The 22533-nt window shown below is 52.2% G+C and overlaps 1 protein-coding gene across 1 annotated transcript in view; it reads left to right on the top strand.

Moving 5' to 3' along the window:
* The window catches only part of LOC146587649 (guanine nucleotide-binding protein G(i) subunit alpha-2), a 61684-nt gene that overhangs the window by 25060 nt on the left and 14091 nt on the right, over positions 1-22533 (top strand). The window contains exons 2-4 of the mRNA XM_085319230.1: positions 13817-13859; positions 16188-16329; positions 17298-17458. Coding sequence (XP_085175356.1) covers positions 13817-13859; positions 16188-16329; positions 17298-17458 — 346 coding nt within the window. The remainder of the gene's footprint in view (positions 1-13816; positions 13860-16187; positions 16330-17297; positions 17459-22533) is intronic.

Here is a 22533-nt window from a genome sequence, read left to right as displayed (position 1 = left end):
CAGCTACTGAGGGCAGGCCAGTCACAAGCTGGCACTGGTCTGGGGCTCTGCACTTTCCCTTGGGCTGGGGTTGAGTTTGGGTCGGGTCTCCATGGTGTACCTGCTGCCAGCATCTGGCTGGCCTTCCCCAGAGCTCATGCTGCTGAGCCCAAGCAAAACCTAGCAACAGCTCTTCCCAGAGACTGTCATGGGGCAGAAAGGAGTGATTTATGGTCTGCCTCTGGACCCCTCAGTCCACCAGTCCTTTGCCATGCAGCTGCCAAGGTGTTTGCTGTAGCCCATGATGGGTCCAAATGAGGGAAAATCATCTCTCACTTCCCTCTCCTTTGAAGGCAGACATTTAACTTGACTAATTAGGCTGGGATTATGCTGTCAGGATTAATGAGGTACTAAAGTGCTTCTGTTAAATTAGGATTAAAAAAGAAAAAATACCTTGGCTGCAGCTGACTTGACTTAATGTGTAGATTGAAAGACATTTCAAGACAAGGCTTTAAGCCTGCTTTCCCCAAGCAGGCTTTGAACAATATGGGGCACTTGATGCAGATTGTTTGGACTCAACATGTGCACAGCAGGCTCAGTGTGGTTGTACTTGGGCATGTGGTTCCCCTTTCTGTCAAATGTCCCAATCTCGTCATGTTGATAGTGTTGAAGAGAGAGTAGGCTGATGTCTTTGTGAATGGAGGCACAGCTTTTATGCCATGAGGTATGGCAGAAATGCAAAACCTTAGGCCCAGAAGCTCCTACAACTTGGAAACCAGAGTCCAAAGGGGCGAATGGAGCGCAGGAGTTGGCTTATTGTGTCACAAGCTGGCACAATGTGGGACAGGCTGCTGGGGGTGGTGGGGGCAATGAGCTGAGTTTGGGCTTGGAAGTCCCTTGGGAAATCGGAATAAAAGCCTGTTACGTGGTAAGGACGATCATAGAAGAGTTCTCTTATGGGATGAGAGGTGGGGTGGCCTCGGCTTGTGCTTGTCTTGGAGCAGTGCTTTTTGCTCTTGGGCCCTGGGGCAGTGAAGGCAATGGGGGACAAGTAAGCCCCATGCCTGCCTAGCAGTGAGACATCTTTAAGCTGCTGCCGTGGGTGCAAGTGAAGAGTCCAGAGTTGGGGACTATTTATATGTCCTGTTAATTGAGCCCTGTATGGCAGTAGGTAGGAGAGACTTAGACATGCATTGATGAGAACAGGCTGATTTTATAGTCCCCATTATGGTAATTACTGCTGTCCACTGCAATGATAAGCAGATGTTTCTGTTTTACAACCGCTGGAAGCAATCACCTTGAGCAGTTTGGATGTTAGTCCTGTGGAAATGGCCTGCCGCAGGGTTATTGAGCGCCTGCTTGGAGCGCTGGGGTCTGATGTCCGCTCCTGCCTGGCTGGCATCCTGATAGCAAGACTACTGTTTGTCTGAGATTGCCTCTCACATGGGAATCTTTTRGAGGCTGAGAACATCTTGTCCCTTGCCTGTTCCATGGTTTGAGCACTAACCTCTAGCAAATGAGTAGACATTAAACTGCAGTGTGGTTTTTCCATACAGTGGGATGTGGGCCCCTTTTCTTCTCATCTCCTTCAGCCAGGGTTAAGTGCAAGGTCAGAGGCAGGGAAGGGAAAAAAGCCGAGGCCAGTTTCTCTGCTTATGCCTGGCACCAAGTCCACAGAGCCAGGCAGGGCTATGCTTCAGAGGTGTGTGAACCAGAAGGTCTGCTGTTCCCCAGCACATGTGCTCAGAGCCCCTTACCTCATGTACTTCAGTTTCCCCAGGCATGGATGGTGAAGTTACACGGGCCTGCTGCTGTCTCCAGCTGCGAAGGGCTGGCTCTCCTCTGCTCCCTGGAGGAGTGATGGCCTCCGGCTGGGGCTGGCACTTGGGCTGGGCTCCCCTCCCTCCCCAGGCTGCCTCAGTTTGCCTGTGTCTAAGCTGGTTCATGGAGCTTGTGGTCCCTGAGAGCCAGCGCCAACAGGGTTTTCTGAAGACCTTTCTCTGTGCAAGGGCTAGTTTCATAGTCTAGGGTTGCTTGGGCTTTTTAGATTTTGGTTCTGTCKATGGATGAGCTTTGCACTAAGTGCAGCTTGGTTTGTGGCCCTCAGCAGCCAGCTGTGTTCCTGAAAGTAGTGTACACTGATTTGCGAACAGTTATTTTTTGCACAGCTCTGGTTCCCTGCAGAGAAAGCTTTTTCTGAAGGAGACGGCCTTTAAAACTTGGGAGAGGCTCTGAGTGGAAAGAAAGAAATCTGATCCATGTTTCCAAACCAAATGCAATTTTATTTCCTTCGGGTCAAGCTTGTAAGATTCCAGCCAAATAGTATATTTTAGGCAAAATGAAAAACACATGTCATCCAGGGAGTCCCGTAACAGAAGAAAGATGCTACAGATGTTTACTGGGCCCTACTGAAGGGGTCTGCAGAGTATTAGCATATAGTGTATGGCCTCCTGCCTGGTGTAAGGGGGAGACCAGCGGGCAGATCTCGCAGCAGAATCCTGTAGCTATTCTGAAAGCAAAGGTACTAAACAGAGGTGTTTCAGCAATCATATAGGAACCCATGTTTGTGCTGCTGTGCTTGGAAGAGGTCGTGGGAGCAGGGTGGCTCACTGGCAGCACACTGCCTAGTACCAGATGCTTAGTGAACATGGGGATTGCAGGAGGGAGCAAGGACTGATGAGAGTGGCCTTGCTAGGTGGATGTGGGGGGTTCTGCAGTGGGTGAAACTGCTGGGATACCTGGGTCAGCACCTATCTCCGGGACTTGTGGTGGAGGAGAAGGAGAAAGGGCTGGAGTGGCTCAGGTTTCATGGCAAGTTCATGGGCCAGTAAAGCCAAAGGGAGATTTAAGCACAGAGAATGTGAAGAGCCAACAGGAAGAATTTATTACATTGTGTTGGAACCAGAGGCCATCCTGTCAGCTCCTGTGAAGGCCAGGGGATGTGACCCTTGCTGCTCGCACACATCTTCGAGGGACAGCAGAGACTCCTAGTCCATGYTTGACAACGCAGCAAGCTCAGCTCTCCCACAAGCTGCAATTAGATTTGAAAGCTAGGAAGGAAGGAGGTAAAAGAGACTTTGTGTTCAAGGGGTTTGGTCCTGGAAACAGGCTGTAGGGCAAATCTTGAGGTTTGTTTTCCACGGATTGCAGGAAGGGCAGGATTCCCTCCGAAGGATGAACGCTGAACCACTGGATTTTACTTTCCAGCCCAAATTGCCCTTGGTGGTTTGTTGAGCTCCTTCTCAGCCAGTATGTGATGTGTGCTGCAGTGCTGAGGATTGTGTCTCCAGAGCCAGAAGTACACGTCTTCCTCAGGGGCGTTTGTCTTTCTGCCCTCTGCCCATTTAATTCAGATCTGGATTTCTTCCTGGCCCTTCTGGCGAAGGAGGAAAGGCAGGAACAAGCTTCTGTGCCTTGGTGTCAGGAAGGTAGAACTCTTTCCAATGAGTCTGTGGAAGCTGGCATAGTTGATGTCTTGCATGGAGATGAGAGCTGACTTAGTCCTTTGCTGGTGCTTGGAGTTGGAAGCACAGTTGTGCCCTTGCAAGAGTGGAGCTGCTGTGGGTAGGGACAAGCATCAGTAGGGTCTTCCATGATCGATTTTGCTCTATAAGCCTTCCCACACCATAGTAAGAAGAGAAGAGATGCTAACTTGTGGGAGGGACAGGTCATTGGCACTTGAAACTGCTATGCAGAGGGTTTTTTCCTGGAGCACAAAGTGGGGGAAAAAATGATATGGAGCAACACACGTTCATTTGGCAAACTCAAGCAAATGAGACTAATGGAGGAAACCACTAAGCAGGACAGGACCCTGCAGGGGAAGTTTGCAAGGGAAATGGCCTGTCTCTGCAATTTGCTTAGAGTGCTGCCTTGCAGGTATGGGGCTGGCAGCTGTGTCCCTGAGGCTCAGCCCAAGTGGGAAATGTGGAGATGAAAGTGCAGTATGCAGTTGTTCCTCTTAAAGCCTTCCCTTTTGGAAATGCCATCGTGCAGGAAAAAATGCCTTGTGCATTTGTGCACTTAGGGGAGAAAGATCAGGCAGAACCTGAGACTGGGACCAAATGATAGATGTCCTATCCTGGAAAAACTTGTAAGCAGGGCCCTAAATTGTCACATGCCTCAGTTTCATGGTCAGGAACACAGCACACAGGAACACATGGGAACACAGCTGCTCCTGAGTTTTCCGTTAGGAAAGTGGAATTTGGCTGTTATCAAGGCATACAGTCCCTGAACACTAAGCCCTTTGGAGGAATGTAAGGAGAGGCTTTACCAGAAACTATATGGTAATATTTAATGAAAAAATTGAAGGGATAAACTGACTTCTTCCCCCCTTCCTCGCCCCAGTCCTGTGTCAGCTCTGAGCGTGGACCACAAACGCCGGCCCAGCAGTCTTGTATATGCATGCAGCAAGAATCTGTGGCTAATGAGATTCCACCTATCCTGGTGCCATATGGGCACTGGTTTCTGCACTCTGTAATATTTGAATTTGGGCTCATACTTCGGTAGTGCAAAACTGTCACTCAGACATTCTTTAGTGATTTTCTCTTTTGTTCCACTGGCTGATGAATTTGATGGAGAGCTGCCCTGGGCTGCAGTGGCTGATCACAAGGCAGCTGTGGGAGCAGGGCTCCAAGCTGGGAGTTTTAAGGCAATTCAGGAGAAGAAATGCTGCTCAGCTTTGAGGTTTTCTGGCTCGACCTTGGGGCACCAGGAGGAGAAGAGCAGGATTGGGTGGGTGGGGGGGAGAGCTCTATAGTTTAACTCTTTCCAGTCCTCATCCACTTGATGAGCTTTCTAGGAGTAATGTAGGACAAGCACCAACGTATCCTGTACCAGCTCAGCTTGGTTTTGTGCTTTGATTTCATAAAACCCTTCCACACACCTGTTCTAAGGGCTGAATGTGTCAGCAGGAGTGATTGGCCAAGAGCCTCGAACTGAAGCTTTCAAGGTTGGGCAGTGAGGCTGTGCCTTGGGGTCTGCATGAGCATCCCAAAGCATTATCCCATTGTTCCTGTATTGCAGGCATCCCAAGGATGCCCATGTGAAGCCGGTTTCTTACAGGTACTGGAAAGCCTCAGCCGGTCAAGGTGGTCTGTGCTGAGTAGTGCCTAGTAGTTCTGCCTAACCTTTGCTCCAGCTTGTCTGCTCTCTAGTTCTGACCTGGGATGCTCTGAAGTGTTAGCGGTTGTCGTCTTGGCTCGATAACTGTCTGAGATGCTCAAAATGACCCATCATCGAGATCAGCGATGGCATGGGCAGTGCGGGAGCCGTGCATGGTCCTGAATGCCCCGTGCTGTACAACTGGCTGGCACGATCCTGTCTTTCTAGAGGGACTGTCCTGTTGTGCTGGGAGCCCTTTGGCACTGTGGCCATGCTCCAGACTGGAGCAGAACCTTTTTATTCAGGTCAAATGCTGCCTTTGGTTTATGGGGAAACTGCCAAAGCTGAACATGAGTTTGATCTTACCAGGGCATTACCGTGGCACAGTTTGGGCGTTTTGAGAAGTTTCAGAGCTGTGTAGCTCCTTGAGAAACCCGCCCGTGGCTGCTCTCAATAGATATTGTCCAGCAAAAAAGGTGGCCCTGTGGTGCAGGGCTTTGTCAGGGGCTCAGTGAGGATGAGGTGTGCTCTGAGGGCTGCAGGAGGTCACAGCGAAGAGACTCTGCCACTTGCCTGGGCTCTCGTGCAGGAGCAGTGTTGGTTATGTCTGTTGCGTTGTTTTGTTTTTTTTTTTTTCATTGAAAACTTATCTTGGGGATGAGCAAAGCTGCTCCTGCAGAGTGCATATAGTGGAAACTATACTGTGTGTGGAGCACAGAAGTCAGCTGTAGTGATAAATGTAGACATGTAGAGTCTTTATAGTCTTWATATAGTCCTAACCTCAGCAGACTCTAAATACTGGGTTTGACAGAGACTGACTCCTCTCCCTTTGGTGAAAGACATAAAAACAGGAGTTGCAGCTGGGAAGAATTTCCTTGGTGAGCTGTGGCCTCGTGGGGCATGTTACATCTATGTTGTTTGCTTTGGATCTAGCGTTGGGACCAAGGTGGGCCTGGGTCTCCTAAGCCCCAACTAAGTTACCCAGCTTCAGTATCTCCTACTGTTTGGATGAGTGAACGGTGACTTGTTTGAGGACACCAGCAATCTATGGATGGCTATACATACAAGAAACCCAGCTCTTGTATTAGAGGCCAAAGCGAACTGCAGGAGAGGCAGCCTGCAATCTGCCAGATCCGTCGCAGCTGTGCACTACCCATGAGCTTTTGCTGTGTCTTTGCAAGTAAGATGTCTCTTCAAGCCTCCTTTCCAAAGCAGCTGTAGGCTGAGCAATGCTCTTGGTGGTTTCTATGGGTTGGAGGTTCGTAAGAGGCTCACGGGCATTGCTCAAGTCTAGTTTGTGTGCATTGGCACAAGGCATTTGCTTCCTTCTTGCCCCGATCCTCTAACCCCCGTTTCCTGCCATCGCCTTGGTGACTCTCCACTGCCTCATTCCCTGCTGATGTTTCTCCGCTGAAATGATGGGCTTTGTATTTGCAGGTTAATTTTAGCATAATCTTCATTTTTGGACTCCTCTGTAATCTCTTTTCTACTTCTGTGGCCTGAGACAGAGTAGCCCTGCTATTAGCTGCTTGGGAAACTCTTTAAGGGCAGTTCCAAACTCGGCTTAAACATGGGATGTGAATCTGGCAGGGTGAATGCAGCACAGGGGCCTGTTGTTTGACGTGGCTTGGGACATGGCTGTCTGCAGTGCGGCACATGAGAGCGGGTGGTGGAGCTGCAGGCAGCAGGGCCTCTGRGCTGGAGACACTCGCTTGGCGTGCTCTGCTTCAAGTGAGCTGGGCAGCAGCAGTGCCATCTCCCTGAGGGGCTCAGGTGGGCACAACCAGGCCTTTGAGCATCCTCTGCTGCAGTTTGAGTGATCAACACTGCATGCGGAGACCTCTTGGGCCCAGGATTGCATTTGAAATGTGGCTTCCTGAGGAAGCTCATGCCCAGCTCTGGGCTTTTTGTCACTGCAGCGGATCAGTGCCGATGGATCCTCAAGCCACTAAGAGCCCAGCTGGACATTAGAGCCTTGCTGTGGAGTGCTGCTGTCCTCCTGGGGCCTGGGAGAAGGCTAACTGCTCTCTCTCTGTCTCTGCAGCTGGGTGAGCTGAGCTTTGCACCCATCTTTCTTGTGACAGCTCTCTTCCCCCAAGTGCTCCTGCCAGAGGCTGGACCACCCTTACAAGAATGGTGCGGCCTAGAAAGCACTGTGCAGCAGTGTTGTAAACCTCAGTCCTGGCTCTTGGGGAAGCAAAGGCAGCAGTGGAAGGACTCCCCGAGAGTGGGGAAACTGAGTCCTGGAGCAGAAGAGGAGGTGCGCAAACTTCCTTGCAGTTAGGGTTTTGCTCAAGGGGACCCGAGGTTTTGAATCAGGGTGCGAGTCCGCCCCTGTTCTGCATTTTTAGTGTTCCCTGATGAAAAACCTCCAGCCTGCATTTTGGCGCACCACAGAACTGTGTGTCARGGCCTTGTGGGATGCCAGCTGCTCATTCACTCTGTGCCTTGGCATCTTGTGGGCCTCAGRCAAGCTTTGCCCCCAGCCCTTTCTCCCCAAATCCTAACAGCTAGAGTGCCTGTCAGCCCAGCAAAACCATCTTTTCCCTGCATGCAGCAAGCTCAGATGTTTGCAGCGCATCGGCAATGCCAAAGGAGCACAGAGTCAAGAGGCTGGGCTTGGTGCAGTGCCCATCTCTGCTCTGCTTTCTGCTGAGCATTTGGCCAATGATGGGTTGGCGGAGCCAGACTGGCCTGTGTTACTGAGGGCTTTGATTCTGGTTTTGACTCTGGTTGGTGTCAGAAGCTCCTATTCTGATGGGCATGTGACGCTGAGGCAGGAAGCACGCTGCTCCCCAGGCAAAGGTGCCTCATTGCGCTGTGAGCCTGATTACATCCCACTCGTTCTGGGGACCATGAGGGTTTGAGCCCAGGGCAGCGACTTTGTCCCGGTCTATAAGCAGCAGGGCAGTAATTTCAGAGAATTGCCCTGCTTTTGGTCACAGTTCATAGCTGAAGCCTCTGTGTTAGGGGTGGTGACCATGCTTGGCAGCCTCTGGAACAGGGCTCTTTCCTCTCTTGTTGGCCTGCTTGTCACCTTCCTTGGGACTCACACTGCAATTCCCAAAGCAGAGAGTGAGCGAGTGAAGTTATAGGGCAATATCTGCCACGCTCCTTGCCTGGAGAGGGGACGCTCTGTCCCTTCCAGTTCCCCTTTGAGCTTCCTTTTTTTTTTTTGCATCCAGATAAGCCAGTACAGTTTAATGCTTTCTGCTCTCCCATCTCAGGAAGGGAGAAATCTCCAGGGAGCGACGGCTGCGTGTTGCTCAGCCTGGATTGATGTCCAAGCACTTTCTGCAGCCAAGGCTTTCCCTGCTGCAGCTCTGTGGGCCAAGGGAGAGCTGTATGAGGTTGCAGTCCCTATGGGGAAAGGAGTAGTGGAGAGTGGTGAACATTACATATGAGAAAGTAAGACTTTATTTAGTCCAAGTTACTGGGCATGGGAGATCTGTCACAACTGTGAAGCCCTGGCATCCAGGATTTGGGCCTGGGAGCCCCTGTTCGAAGGTGGCCAGCACCTAAGGAGTCTGTCCTGGAGGACAGACCATGGGCTTTGCTCTCCTCCTGTGCCCTAGGCTGAAGCAGTCATTTGGGCAGGGGGCACATGAGTCCCCCTACTGCAAAATGCACCACCAGACTTMGGACTGCCTTTAGTGTCTACCCTTGACGTCCTGAGCTCTGAGGCCCTTGGTTCTTCCCTCTCTCAGCCGAAGGAGTCTTTCAATCCCAGGGTGCTGGTGTGGGAAGGGAGCAGAAAGGGCTATATGTCAGTGTGGGTCCCATGTGCCGMATGGGATGCTTGGAGTCACAGGGCTTGTGCTGGGGGCAGACCATCCAGAGCTCCCTGCTGTAATAGGCTTGACCAGGAGACAGAGGTACATGGGTGAAGCAGAAAAGCTGTGCTGTGCTGTGCCTCCCTGATGTGTGCCACAGCGAAAGGGTGGCTGCAGTTTGGCCTGCATGAGTTGTCATTCACATTTTGGTGTGCCAGGAACCTGCTCCCACCTTACTGGCTTGGGAAGGGTGGCTGAACTATTTGCATGGGGAGAGCTCTCCTCATGCACCCTTAAGGCAGCTTGCAACATCAATGCTGGAGCTAGGGATCGCAGAGCCCATATATATATGCTGCTGCGGAYCTGCTTAGAGCTGCTCCAAAAAGGGCTGGCCAGACCTGCTGGAACCCTTCTGCAGGTATAAAAGTTTTGGTCCTCATCAGTTTGGATGCTAATAATACCCACTGGCTTTCCCTGCAGCTGGTACCCAGTGGGACTTGCAGCTCCCTCTGCAAGCGGTCTGTGTTTCTGGATTGCCCAGACTGGAAGTACTAGGGATCTCTGCTTGCAAATGTGGCTTTGGAGATTTGGGGGTCAGCCAAGCTGGGGGAAGAGTCCAGTTCGGTGCCTAGAYATGGCTGCAGGCAGGCCAGGCTCATGAGAGAGAGTCATTAGAGTGACAACCACCGTGGTGCTGCATCTGCTCTAGCAAAGGGATGTCTACCCTTGTGGGCTCTAACATTTTTCAAGTGCTTGCCGTTTAAAAAGAAAACTGTGGGTGGCTTATATCGCAGGGAGCAATTAAAGCCATTTGAAGGAGGTGKCAGTCTTGTTCCTGAATTTTCCCAGTATGCTCTGTTTCAGGCTCCATTGCGCTAGTGTGTGCTGTCTGCTGCCTGTGGCTGATGGCGTGAGCATCTCTGTGTTTTTGCGGTTGTTGGCTTGAGTGGTGGGCATGGTGTGGTGCAGCTCAGGTTTGCTCTTCCTGTGGCATCTGCAGATGCTTCTTGTGCCACAGCCAAGAAATCCTGCTGCAGATTTGGTCCAGGGAGCCAGATCCTGTGCTGTYGGTGCCGGCTGCAGGGGAGCATAGAGATCTTGGCATGCCAGGAGAGAATAAAGGAGTGCCTGTTGCTAAGCCCTAGTGAAACAAGATAAGCTGGATTCAGGGGCGTATTTGTCTAATTACTGGCTCCAGCTGAGGGAGCCGAAAGCCGTGTGGTGATGCTCTAATGCAGCATTTTGGGCGAGCCGTATCCATTATTGCAACACAGATGGAAGCCCCTGATAGCTGATGCTACTTCCCCAAATCTGTCTTCCATTGCTTATTGCTGCTCCTCAAACCTGTTGTCAGACCCACGTGCCAATTGCTGAGCAGATGGATGCRGGCAAGGGCAAGAGCCCTCTCCTCTGGCAGAGGGGCCGTGGTGTCCAGGGCAACAGACTTACGCCGTGGCCCTGAGCAGAGTTGTGGTCACAGTGCTGTTGTCTCTAGGAATTTGGCCTGGTGGCTGTTGCTGGTAGCAGATGTTTGGGCACTGGGAGGCTGAGTTTAGTCCGTATATTGTTTAGAAGCTGGTTCTGCCAATTATGAGATTGACCTAATTATACATCCCGCTTTATCCATTGCAAATCCAGCTGTCCCAGGCCAACGCAACCAAAATTGAGTCAGCCTCATAATCGAGCTCTTCTTTTTAGCAAGAAGTGGCTGCCCAAGCACCTGCAAGCCCTGGCGAGCTGCAGCCCTTGCAGCAGTGATGCAGTGAGGCTGAGCGATTGCCCTCTTGCTGATGGGTTCTCTGGCATTGGGGTTGGCAAGTTGCAAAGCGCTGGAATTGGGTAGGTTGTGGCTAYGTTTTGGCTGCTGAAGCCAGGGCTAGGAGTTGTTACAGCTGTAGTGCTTGGAGGTCAAGCAGCCATGGCCATGGGGAAGCTGTTAGCCATTGAGGAATGCTTGCAGGCAAGGGGCACAGCTGGTGGAAGGGCTTTACTTCCTGATCCTGTAACAGATGCTGTGCACCACACAACCCTCCCAGCCCCGTACTGCTGTGTTCCTGCCAGGATGGCTTGCCACATGTTCCCCCTCTCCCAGAGACGTTCTCTGTCCAGCGGCATGATCCTGCAAATGGCGCAAGGCATAGTGTTGCCATCACTGTGGGAAGAGCTGCTTTTCACACAGCTCTTCTGTTTTCCAGGTGTGAGGATAGGCATGTGAGGAGCACACTCTGCTTCCCTGCTGCTCGCTCACCCATGCAGCGACATGAGCGCCATTTCCTTTGATCCTGGCGGGCTGCGTTCCCCAGTCACCCTGAGTCTGGGCTTGGCTAGTTTGCATTAACAGGCTGCTCTGCTTTCTCAAAGGAAGCTTCCTGCTGGCTCGCTGCACTGCTTGGGATGGAGCAGGTATCCTTTTACCCCTCCTCTCAGGAGCTATTGCAAGATCATCTGAAAGCTTGCTTTCTCCTGTGTGTTTCTTTGCTTTGATGTTCCTTGCTCATCACATAGAAATTAGGAAGGCCTTGTCCTAGTCCTAGGCCTGTCCTAGTCCTAGTCCCCCTGGCAGGGGAAGACAGGCTGGCTCTACTCTGTCCTTCTCAAGCAGAGGCCCAGGGTTGGTGGCAGGGGAGACAGAGATAGGTTGCTGCAGTGCAGGCACCTGAGCTGAGCTGGTGTCAGTCTAGAGCATCTGCTCCAAGCTGGCTGGTGGAAGCTGAAATGACACCTCTTTTCAGACAGGAGAAAATGACTTTGGGTAAATGTATTGCTCTTCTACTGGTTGAACTGTTCTCAAAAGCCCCAATCATCTTGAGACAGCCTCCTTTTTGTCTCTGTCTCCCTTGAGTTTTGGCACAGGCTGTGGGCAGGCCAGTGCCCAGCAGAGATGCTCCTTGTCCATCCATAGTGTGCATTATTTCAGAGGGGGTCCTCAATCCATTCTCTCACCTGCTGTTTTGGGAAGCCCATGAGTTTTCACCTGGTACAGGCCAGGTTTAACACAACATAAAGGTATAAAGCTGTTCCCCTGACCAAGGGAAACCCCTTGTAAAGCAGGATATGTCCTTGCCTTAGTGATAACAGAGCGTTTCTATGCCAGCCATTGTGCCGGCCCTCTCCGGAGGGTCCCCCAGACCTCTTGCCATGAATGATGGTGGTGTGGYTGATATGAGGTAATGGTGATGCATGCTTCTGGAAGTAAAACACTTAACACTTCTGGAAATAAACACAGTGGCTGGAGAAGAGGGAAGACCTCCCTGGATTTCATCCCTGTGCTAGGGAAGTAGGAATAGTGAATCGAAATGTATTCCAGCTCCTTGCCCTGGGCTCCTGTAGTTTTTTCTAAGAGCAGAACTATGATTGCAAGCAATTTCCRTCCTTTCAGAAGAAAGCCCAGCAGGGCTGGCATGGGTCAGACTTTCTGGGGAGAAGCTAGTCCCCAGTGAAACTGTGCCTTGGCTTCAGAGGCTGATTTCATTAGTAGCTGTCAGGCTTTCCCCTGTATGCAGGCAGAGGGCCAGTGGGATGCTCGTGAAAGCATCTGCTGACCCTTGTCCTTCAGCAGGAGCCAGCAGCAGGTACCTCACTAGGAAGAGAGACAGTCGCTTGCTGGGAAGGCTCTGGAGCAGTGGGAGCTCATTGCTGGCCCTAGCCAGCTGGCTGGCTTGGTCTACTGAGATGACGCCCAGGGCAGTGTCTGCCCAAACCCATCAACTCAATAAAAATCCATTTGGCCAGTGCCAGGCCTGCTCCTTGGCACTGCAGGATACCTTGGCTCTCATCACCACAGCCACCTTCTCTGCAGGTGCTCTCCAGGGACCCATGGAACATCTTAGCTTGGCTGACGCTGGACAATCCTCCTTCCACCTCTTCTGGCCGGATTATGGAGGCAAGGGCTTGCTAGGCATACATGCATGCATGTCCCAGGTAGATGCTGACCAGGAGGACTTGGCCTCGTTTGTTATAGGCTTCTGTAATGAGGGTGCCTGGCTAGCTTAGCCTGGAGCTGGCTTGGGTGGTGGCAGGGTGCTGCTTGCTGTGACTGGGTGGGAGGAGGTACTTGTCCTTGCCCAGGGCTCAGAGATTACCTTGGCTTTACCCTGAGGCAGTGCTTCCTGAGCTGGAAGCTGTTGTGCAAGGCACAAAGCTCGCTGTGTCTGATGGGTGTGCAGCTGCTGGACCAGGGCATGGTTGTTCATACAAGCTGCAAATGCCTGTGAGCTGCAATGGTTCCCCATGCTCCTGTCAACCGGTGTTAACCACAGTGACTCTGAAAGTTCTAACAAGCCCTTTCTAGCCCTCTTCTGGCACTGAGAGGACCAAGGCCAGGTGGAGAGAGGGCACAGAGAAGGTTTGGCCCATCTTCCACATTGCCTGGCCATGAGGAAGGTTTCATCTACTAGGAAACAGCAATGTGGTGAATTAGACATGAGTGTCTCGGAGTTTAGTTATGAGATAGCTGACAGTGAGCTAATGAGGCACTGCACTGCCCTCCCTTTTGTGCTTCCAGTTTCACAGGGTAGCCCAAGGCATTTGCACAGCCTGGCACAAAATTCTCCAACCATTGCTTGTCCGTCACCATCCAGCACAGTACCAGCTCTTGTGGCAGAGCTGAGTAAGATCCCCGGCTAGCCTGCAGCCAAGAGTGGTGGCACACACAGCTCTTGGTACCCTGGGATTTTCTCTCCCCCGCTGAAGCCCCATGGTGCTGGCTGTCCCTTGAGCTGTCTGGTGGGCATCTGGACTGGGAGCAGTTAGCTCTTGAGCAGCCACTTGAGGGTCATCGTGGCATTTGCTGTTGCTGCCAGGCAGCACTTGTCTGCCCTGCTGAGACTTGACAAGGAAGACTAGCATCTCGGCACCTACCCAGGCAGATGTGGGGGGTCTGAGGGGAGTCTAGTTGATGGTGTGCAGAGATAGCTCTGGCTTCAAGCTGTAACTCGTCRCTCATCTCTCTTGTTTCTTTGCAGGTGCTGGCGAGTCCGGGAAGAGCACCATCGTCAAACAGATGAAGTGAGTAACTCTATGGTCTTCTGCCCCTTCGCACCCCTACAAGTTCTCTGGTAGGGTTGGGGATACCCAGCTGGGACAGGAGGGCTGGGCAGCCTGCCACTCTGTAGAGAGACAACGGAAAGTGCCCATAGGAAAAGGCTGGTGCTACAGGCATGGCTTTGGGAGCACATCCACAGCACAGCTGGAGGTGCCACGTGCTTTGCTAATCTCTCTGTTGAGGACCCAGGCACTGCACAGAAGACTTAGGGAGCAGGCAGAGCACTGAGCTACCAGGACACCCCACCTCCTTGGCTTATTCAGCCACATGGAGAGGTGACTGTGCCCCCCAAATCATTCCTGGAGGCGGCTGGCCTCCTTTGGGCTGAGGTGGAGGAGGTCAAGATTGCAGCCGTTTGGATACAGATGGAAGAGGCAGGCTTGGATCACCCTGCTGGGCTAATCCAGTCTGGCAGCTCTTAGATTTTTGCTAAGCTTCTGCTAGACATCCCTTGGGGAAAGGATGAGTATTCCAAACACTTGGTATGTTCCAGTTACCCATGGCCAGACAACATCCATGGCAGAGGCATCTTTTGGCAGAGCTGCTGTCATCTCTTCCCAGGGCAGCCACTCCTCAGGAGCTGTTCCAAGTCTCCTTGAGGCCTGCAGAGCTGAATCCCTGGGACAACATTGCCATTAGCAAGTGAAGTGGCTAAGCCATCCTTCTAGAGAGCGTGGAGGAGGTCTCTCCCTTGGGGTGCTCCACGTCGCATTAACAATGGGAGACACTCTTCTCCGGCAGCTTAAGGCAGCAGCTGACCAAGATGCCTTTTGGTACAACTGCTTTGCAAGCAGTGACTCCCTGTACACACTGTCAGAGCATGCCACAGGTAGGAGTRGAGGAGGAACTTAAAGGACCATCCCATCTTGGCTCTCTCTGACTGCCACTGTTCAGTTTTGTCAAACAAATCTTGGTTGAGAGCTCCAAACTCCATGGCCAGGGATGGGGAGAGGCTGGAGGCGACCGGAAAACTCCAAATCTGTGTTACTTTTGTGTGAAATGTCCCTAAGTAGTCTTGCTGCCTAATTATAGATACTGTATTAACACAGGCTGGGGGAAATCCATTCCTTGACTGCTTGGGCAAACAGGCCTTTCCAGGCAGCTTAGGGCAAACTGCTGTTTAATTGCAAGCCAATGAAATATTCAGACGTGGAAGATGACCCCAGAGGCTCAGATGCCTGTGGTTATGTCGGCCGCAGAGAGCTGCTGTGAAAGCAAATAGCTAGTGCTCCATGACAGATTGTGAGGAACATGCCAGGCGGAGGCTGGACAGGAGCATTGGTCCAGCTTTCTGGGGGGCATTTGTACTCCCTGCTCGCAAGACTAATCTGACCCAGGCCACCTCAATGAGCCTTTCAGAGTGTTTTTGAGTGTGTTGCTATTGCCTGCTCTCACTTGACCCTGGGTTGCCTGGACCCTGCTGTACCAGCACAGTGAGTGGGGCTGGGACAGCCTGGAGAGACCTTCATGCCCTCTGCTAGCTCCAAGCCCAGAGCTGTGCTTTCCAAGCCCTTCAAGTCCCACGTGCCCTTCTGCTCTGGCTCAAGCAGGCCCAGCTGGTTGTCACAGGCTGGTTTCCATCCGTTCATTCATCCATCCATCCATCCATCCCTGGCACCCTGGAGCTACAGGATCACTGCCCTGTCCTTTGTGCTACAGCTGAGGAGGTAGCAGCTGGGAATATGCAACATCCAGCACAGCATCTTCCTCCTCAGAACAGAGGTGTTGAGCTGCCAGGCAGTGTTACTACTGCTCAGCCTCTTTGGTCTCTGGCCTGAYCTAGGTACACCTGTATCAGGTTGTTGGAGCAGAGCATGCAAGTACAGTCTGGTTCTTGTTGTTGCATATCCCTGGTCAGGAGATGTGTGCAGGTTGGAGGACAGAGCAAGATCACGCCTTTTTCTACCAAGGTTTACGGGATCATACTACTCCCTGTTATTTACCTTCCCTAAAGCAAATCCTTGTAATAGGAAAGACTTGGAGCCRTAGTCCTAGGCAGTAACAGGCCACATAGTCCCCTGAAATAGAGGCTAGCTCCTATATTAGTGTGACACTGAGCAGATCTGTGCCCTTCTGGTTGCTTCCTGGCATGATACCCACAGCCAGTATCACTCCTCAGGCTGACAGCAGCTGGGTAAGAATGCCCGGGCTTGGGGAAGCTGCTGGCTGGTGCATGCCACAAAGCAGAGCGTGGCCCTCTGGCAACATCATTGCCAGCAAGGGAAGGAGCTGAAGGGGCAGAGGTGCCTTGCAGAGTATTGACCTTGCCTGTGTCTGTGCCCTACCTCCAGGATTATCCATGAAGATGGCTACTCGGAAGACGAATGCCGGCAGTACAAAGCCGTGGTCTACAGCAACACCATCCAATCCATCATGGCCATCATCAAGGCCATGGGGAATCTGCAGATTGACTTCGGAGATTCCTCCAGAGCGGTGAGTGCCTTTGCAGGCCTCACCTCTTCTGCTGGGTCCCAGCTCCAGTGTTTGGGGCACTTCCATCATCTCTCAGTACCATCTTGGGCTGTGCCCTCACAGGGAGAGAGGACTGGCCGGGGGGTGAAAGCACGCAGACCCAAAGCTGGAGCAGGGCAGAGCACAGCCTTGTCTGAATAGGTGCCCCAAGGCCCTGCGCAGACGTGTGCAGTGGCTGGGAGCAGACATACCAGGCAGCACAGCTGAGATGAGGGGGTAAAATGCCCTTACACAGGGCCAATGCTGCTAAACTGCCCAGGGCGACTGCCACACGCCATGGTGAGAGATGGTGCTGGGCTGCCATGGCCAAGTGTTGGGAGCAGCCCTCCCTCCTGTGAGCTGCCACATCCTCTCTCTGATGTTCAATGGCATGAGCCACATTGTTGATAGGACCAGCCTCAGGCAAGGTTCAGAGAGGGGCTGATTCCGCTCTTCTTCTGCTTGCCCCCAGGCTGGCTGCCTGTTCCATCCACATATGCCCAGCTGGGGCCAGGAGGGGAGGAGAGTGATGGGTCCTGGGTTCTGACAGGTGATCTTATGGCATGCCTGTGATTTCTGCTATTAGGAATGGAGTGAATCCCTGGGTTTTGTGATCCTCACGTGTACAGTGTGCTTCAAGGCAGGTTTAAAATGCCTTGTTCCGCTTGTGATTCTTCCTGGCATTTGGGGCTGCATGTTGAGACTAGAAGGGAAAGCTATGTATGAACAGGTAACTCCATGCTCTGTTCAGACGAGGTCAAAGAAAATAGTTTTGACAGCACAGAGATGAGGGCTTTGGTTTTGGAAAGCTTTTCCCTACGAGTTTTTGTGACAGGTCACTCCGAAGAGGGTAGAGGAGTTTCTGGATGTACCCCATGGGTGTCCTTCAGCTCTTTGAAGGCTGCAGAGAGCAGTGGTGCTGATGTTCGTACCCTGTTTTTTCCCTGCAGGATGATGCTCGCCAGTTGTTCGCGCTCTCCTGCACTGCGGAGGAACAGGGGATCATGCCAGAGGACCTGGCCAACGTGATCCGGAGGCTGTGGGCTGATAATGGGGTTCAGGCCTGCTTTAACCGCTCCCGAGAATACCAGCTGAATGACTCTGCTGCCTAGTGAGTACATCCTCTCCTCGTTCCTAGCCAGGGCAGTGCCAGACATCAGTGTGTTTCCCCATATTTGCGAGGCTGGATGTTTTCACTCCAGGATCTGTGCGGGGCTGCAAGAGGTGACTCGCGCTCTGGGACATGTTGTCTTCTTTGTCCTTCTGTGTCGCCTTCTTTTGTCCTTCCCTGGCAAAATGGTGCTGGAGTCAGGAGGATGCAGGCCTGCAACCAACCCATCCTAATGGGATCTTTGTGGCATGCCGCACTGCGTGCAAAGGGCTTGTGCCATCTTTGTCACTGCAGCAGAGGCCACAGTTGCCTGTAGGTGACTATGGTCTCTGTGCTTTGTCAAATCCATGGACAGACCACCAAAGGCTTTCCAGTGACATTACCATAGAGGACTCTAATTTGGTTTTTATGCCTTTGGCTCATTTCTGTGACTCCATGCTAAAAGCAGAGCTCTTTTTGGATTCTCTAGTCCTTCATAACACCACCAGGGAGCCACTATACTGACTAGTAAAACACAGAACAGTTACACTTCTCCTAAAGTGCCTAAACAGAGATGGGCCTGAGTCTAGGACCTGTTTCCTGGGATCAGTACAAACTGTCTTATACRTCTTTGCCCAAGCTGGGCACACTCATGCCTGGGGCTTGCGGGTAAATCAGGCTACATCTCCTTCCCCTGCAGTCTTTTGCACCTGGGGCTTTGGCTCAGAGCAGGCTTTGGCCAAAGGGAAAGGGGCAAATGGTTTTTGCCCCATGATGAGACCTACTGGTTGGAAAAGAGCTGTGGCGTACAAATAGCTTTTACTGAACAGTATCAAAAATACCATAACCTGTTGCTGCTGCTGTTCTCTGTTCCTGGTTCCAGCCAAGCAGAGCCCAATGAGAGAGAGTCTTGTGGCCCTATAGATGAGCAGTGTCTTTCCCTTTCCCAAGGAAGATCACTTCTTTTGATGAATTTACCTCTCCGAAATGTTCATCACTCCCTCTCTGGAAGGCTAAAGCAGGGTTAAAGTGAATGATTGAAAGGGGGGCCCTGCCCGCTGGTGTGAGCTGCCGTTGCCCTCCTCGCTTTGATCACAGCCTGCCCTGCTGCTCTAGCCCTGCCTGCAGCTTCCCCGCTTGCATCTGTCCTGGCACCTCTGGGCACAGTGCCCTTGGCAGCACTTCCAGCTGACTCTCCTCTTTCCACTCCCTGGCACTGCTTGGCCTTCCCACCAGGAGGATCTCTCCGGGGCCCGTGGGACTAGCACGAAAAAGCCCTGTGTTTCCTGCCTGTGCAGTCCTGCTTTCTTGGCAGCGGTTCCTGGGCCTGCTCTGGGACAGAGCTCACAGGCTAATCTGGGTGGGAGCTTCAGTCTGATTGCACGTGCTCTGCCCCAGCACAGATGTGAAGGAAGCAGTCTCAGCTGTGCCCTGGTTGGTGCCTGCTGACCTCCAGGATGATGCTTTCTTCAGCGTGCCTGTTTTGTGATGTGAACATGCTTCAGCCTGTATCCGCGATTCGTGGCTGTTTCGGCTGCCCACCTGCAGATCGCCTGTCTCTGGGGCAGCATGTTACTGTGGAGCAGGGCATTTTGGAGCAGGTTTCTGCAGGGCTCTGTGCCCCAGCAGCTGCCTTGCAGCGCTGCTGCTTTCCCCTACAGGCTGCCAGTGACCAGCTGCAAGGATGGGCAGAGAGTGCAGCAGCAGCAGGAAAGTACGTCAGTGCCTTGAGCCTCCCATTCCCACCCACAGCTCATTTGTTGAATGAGTTTAGGATGGGCTTGTTGGCAAGGTAACCCAGAGAGGGGTAAACACCCTGCTTGCTTGCCTTTGTATAAATCTCTCCTGACTTGCTTCCTTCCCCTCCAGCTTCCACTGAAAGGGAAGGGAGGAGATGGGACATTGTTTGCAAACTGCTGTCAGGTCCTACTGCCTTCCTGCACGGAGCGTCACCCCAGGGAGATGGAGTCCTGGGAGCACTGCGGTCCTGCGGCAGGCTGGAGCAGGGGGCCTGAGGTCTCCGTCCTGTCCTCGCTGCCCTGCATGCTCTCTGTGCTGAACGGTGGGGCACCCTGGATGCCAACCGGGGAGCAATGGCTTGGCATCCCAGCTTGGATTTGATCATTTGTTTTTTTCTTGTTTGTTTGTTTGGGTTTTTTTTTTTTTTTTTTGGGGAAATGAGCCTGCCTGGGTTGGACAGCAGAATGGGACATGAGGGAAAGGCACACAGCAGTGACACGCACAAACCAAGTGGGTGCTGTGATTTCTCTTTCATTACTTGGCCTAAACCAGAACAGAACTGGGAAGGTGGACATTTCAAAAGCCATTTCCTCATCCTGTGGGGTGCCCAGAGGACGCCACTGTTGGGCGGCATTGGGGGATCCCAAGCCTGCTGCAGCGCTGTGTGCTCTGCCCTTTCCCAGGGCAGCTCTTCCCAGGCCCCAGGCAGCTGGGGCTGAGTCTTACAGACCCTCGGGCCCCTGAGTGCTGCTTCTGAGAGGATCCAAAGAGCCTGCCAATCCCCATTTTCATGCTTATGGCTTCCATGGGTTGTTGCTGCAAATGGTGCAGGTGCTGCTGGGTGTGCATAGGGGTGGCCATCCCATTTGGCTGCTCCGGGATGTCAGCATAGTTTAGAAAGCAAAACAGCCCCTCTGCAAAGCCACGCGGTGAGAGTGTCTCCCAGAACTGGCAAGTGGTCATGTCCTTGCCTTTCCAGGGAAAACATCCTGCAGTGCTTTCCTTTGGGATCTTAATTCCCTTCTCCTGTTTCCTCCCTGTCCACTGTAACTCAGCCCTGCCTCAAAAGGGTTTTGGTGTAAAGGGGGAATGAAAAAGGGAAGGGACTTTGTCTCTGAAGTCTCAATAAAATATTTTCAGATGAACCGGAATTTGGGGTTAGCAAGGGCCATTAAAAATTAGAGCCGGTGTTACCTTTGTGCAGGGAGGAAAAGTTGTGCTTTGAGGGATCCCGCTGCTCCAGCTGTATCTTTGAGTGTGAAACAATCCCGGCCATAGGGGAGTGTTTTAGTGTGCTTTGTAGTGAACCCAAGGGTGCCCTGTAGGATCCAGCTTGTGGTGACAAGCTCTGCAGATGGCTCATGTGCATCAGCTCCTTCTTTTGCACAGCAAGTTTTGGGATTCATGCAGCAAAAGGAAGAGGGGAACAGCAGGCAGCATTGGCTCCTTGTAGAATAAAGCTGTGGTTACATAGATGCCTGCTCCAGCTGCTGGGTTGGCTTTGGGAAAGAGAAACCTGGAGAGGGGGCATCAGGATCTCCTAAGCCACCCTTGCTTGTCCGTGGGAGCTGTGCAAATGATTTGTGGTGACTTGCTAAGTTACCACCCATCAGTGCTACTTCAGTAGCTTAACATACTTTTACATTTCTTGCCTCACACTTAGCCTGCGACTACCCCAGCCTTCCTCTCCTGGAACAATCTGCAAAGTTTGGGACTTGAGCTGGCATGTGCCAAGGACTAGTCATGCCCCGTTGCCTGAGTCATAGTAAATTATTAAATGTGGCAGAAAAGTTGTTTGCACATCTGAGTTTCTTGTTGTTTGCCAGAAGACAGTGTTCCCTTTTGCTGCTTCGAGGTTGACGAAAGGAGTTTTGCTTCTAAGTTAACATCTGTGATCTCTGTCTGCAACCAGAGGAGCCTTGGGGCTCTGAGATGGCTTTGGGGAGGTAGCTGGATGCTAGTCCCTGTGGATTTATGCGCCTTATTCCCCAAGAGCTCTGTTGTGCTGCAGGGCTGGTGGAGGAAGTGTGGGTGCTGGGGAAGCATCCCCATCTTGAAGGGACTGAGGTGCTTTCAACACAAGTCGGGCTTTCATACGTCAACTTGTGCAAACACAAGCTTGCTATTGCAGCTATGCCCTTCTACAGCCTATACAGTCTAACATGCTGGCTCTGCCTGTACGCACAGGCGCTGCCTAGATTTGGGCTTCCTGATGTGTTCAATACTCAGCAGGCATATATCAGCAAGTATGTTTGGCAGGGTGTTTCTGGTTCCTACCTGGAGCTGGAATTTGAGGAGTTGGTGGAGCAAGATACTGGTTTTGCCCTACCTTTTCAAAATCAGCCTTTTTTCTAATGCTGGGCACCCACAGCCCTAGGGCTGAATCTCAGCTTGCCAGCAAGTAGCCCCAGATCAGGCTCTCATCCTGGCAGGCACTATCTTCCATTCCTCATTCTTCTCTCAATGACCCTGCGTCCCTCTGGGAGAGGGAACAGGGTTTTGCTTGATCTGCCGCATGGGGCCCACAGTCATCTGTATTGCTAATGATACTGTCCTAAGCATCCCTGCATGCCGGAATGCTCTCATACCTGGAAGCTCCATGGTCAGCAGCTCTCCCTGGCAGGTACTCATGAGTCCCTGTATTGCTGCAGCATCACAGCTCCCCAGATGAGGATCGTCTTCACTGCAAAGATCAGTACTCTATACTCTCTCTGTGCTGGCCACAGGTTTTCTTCATGCAGCTAGTATTTCCACGTGTTGTCTGRTCTGTGCTGGTGGAGCCTTGAAAGGAGGCTGTTAAATTTCTTCCCAGTTGAGGCTGCTTGTGTTTTTTCCCCATGATAGTTATTTAAAAGAGAAGGCATGTGGTTGTCATAAGGTGTGGTTTGGCCACATAGTGGACAGCTGTGCACAGGGAGAGTCACAGAATCACAGAATTTTTGAGGTTGAAAGGGACCGCTGGAGATCATCTAGTCCAACCTCCCTGCTCAAGCAGGGTCACCTAGAGCACCTTAGATAGGATTGTGTCCAGGCGGGTTTTGAATATCTCCAGAGAAGGAGACTCCACAACCTCTCTTGGCAACCTGTTCCAGTGCTCTGTCACTCTCACAGTAAACTTCTTCCTCATATTCAGACAGAACTTCCTGTGTTTCAGTTTGTGCCCATTGCCTCTTGTCTTATCGCTTGGCACCACTGAAAAGTCCTGACCACTGAGGACAGGGCTGTCCAGCCTTGCAGTGGCCATCATAGCACTTGCAGTAGCTGTGGTGCTGTGCCCAGCTGGAGCTGCCAGCCTCGAACTTTTGCACCGAGAGGTGTGGTGTGAGACAGAAACAAGCACTGGTTTTGGTTAGCTG

Source organism: Rhea americana, unplaced genomic scaffold (assembly GCF_003343005.1).
Source record: "Rhea americana isolate MKP2758 unplaced genomic scaffold, rheAme1 scaffold_578, whole genome shotgun sequence".
Taxonomy (NCBI): Eukaryota; Metazoa; Chordata; class Aves; order Rheiformes; family Rheidae; genus Rhea; species Rhea americana.
Note: the sequence above shows the minus strand (reverse complement) of the source record. Positions and strands in the feature narration are given on the sequence as shown.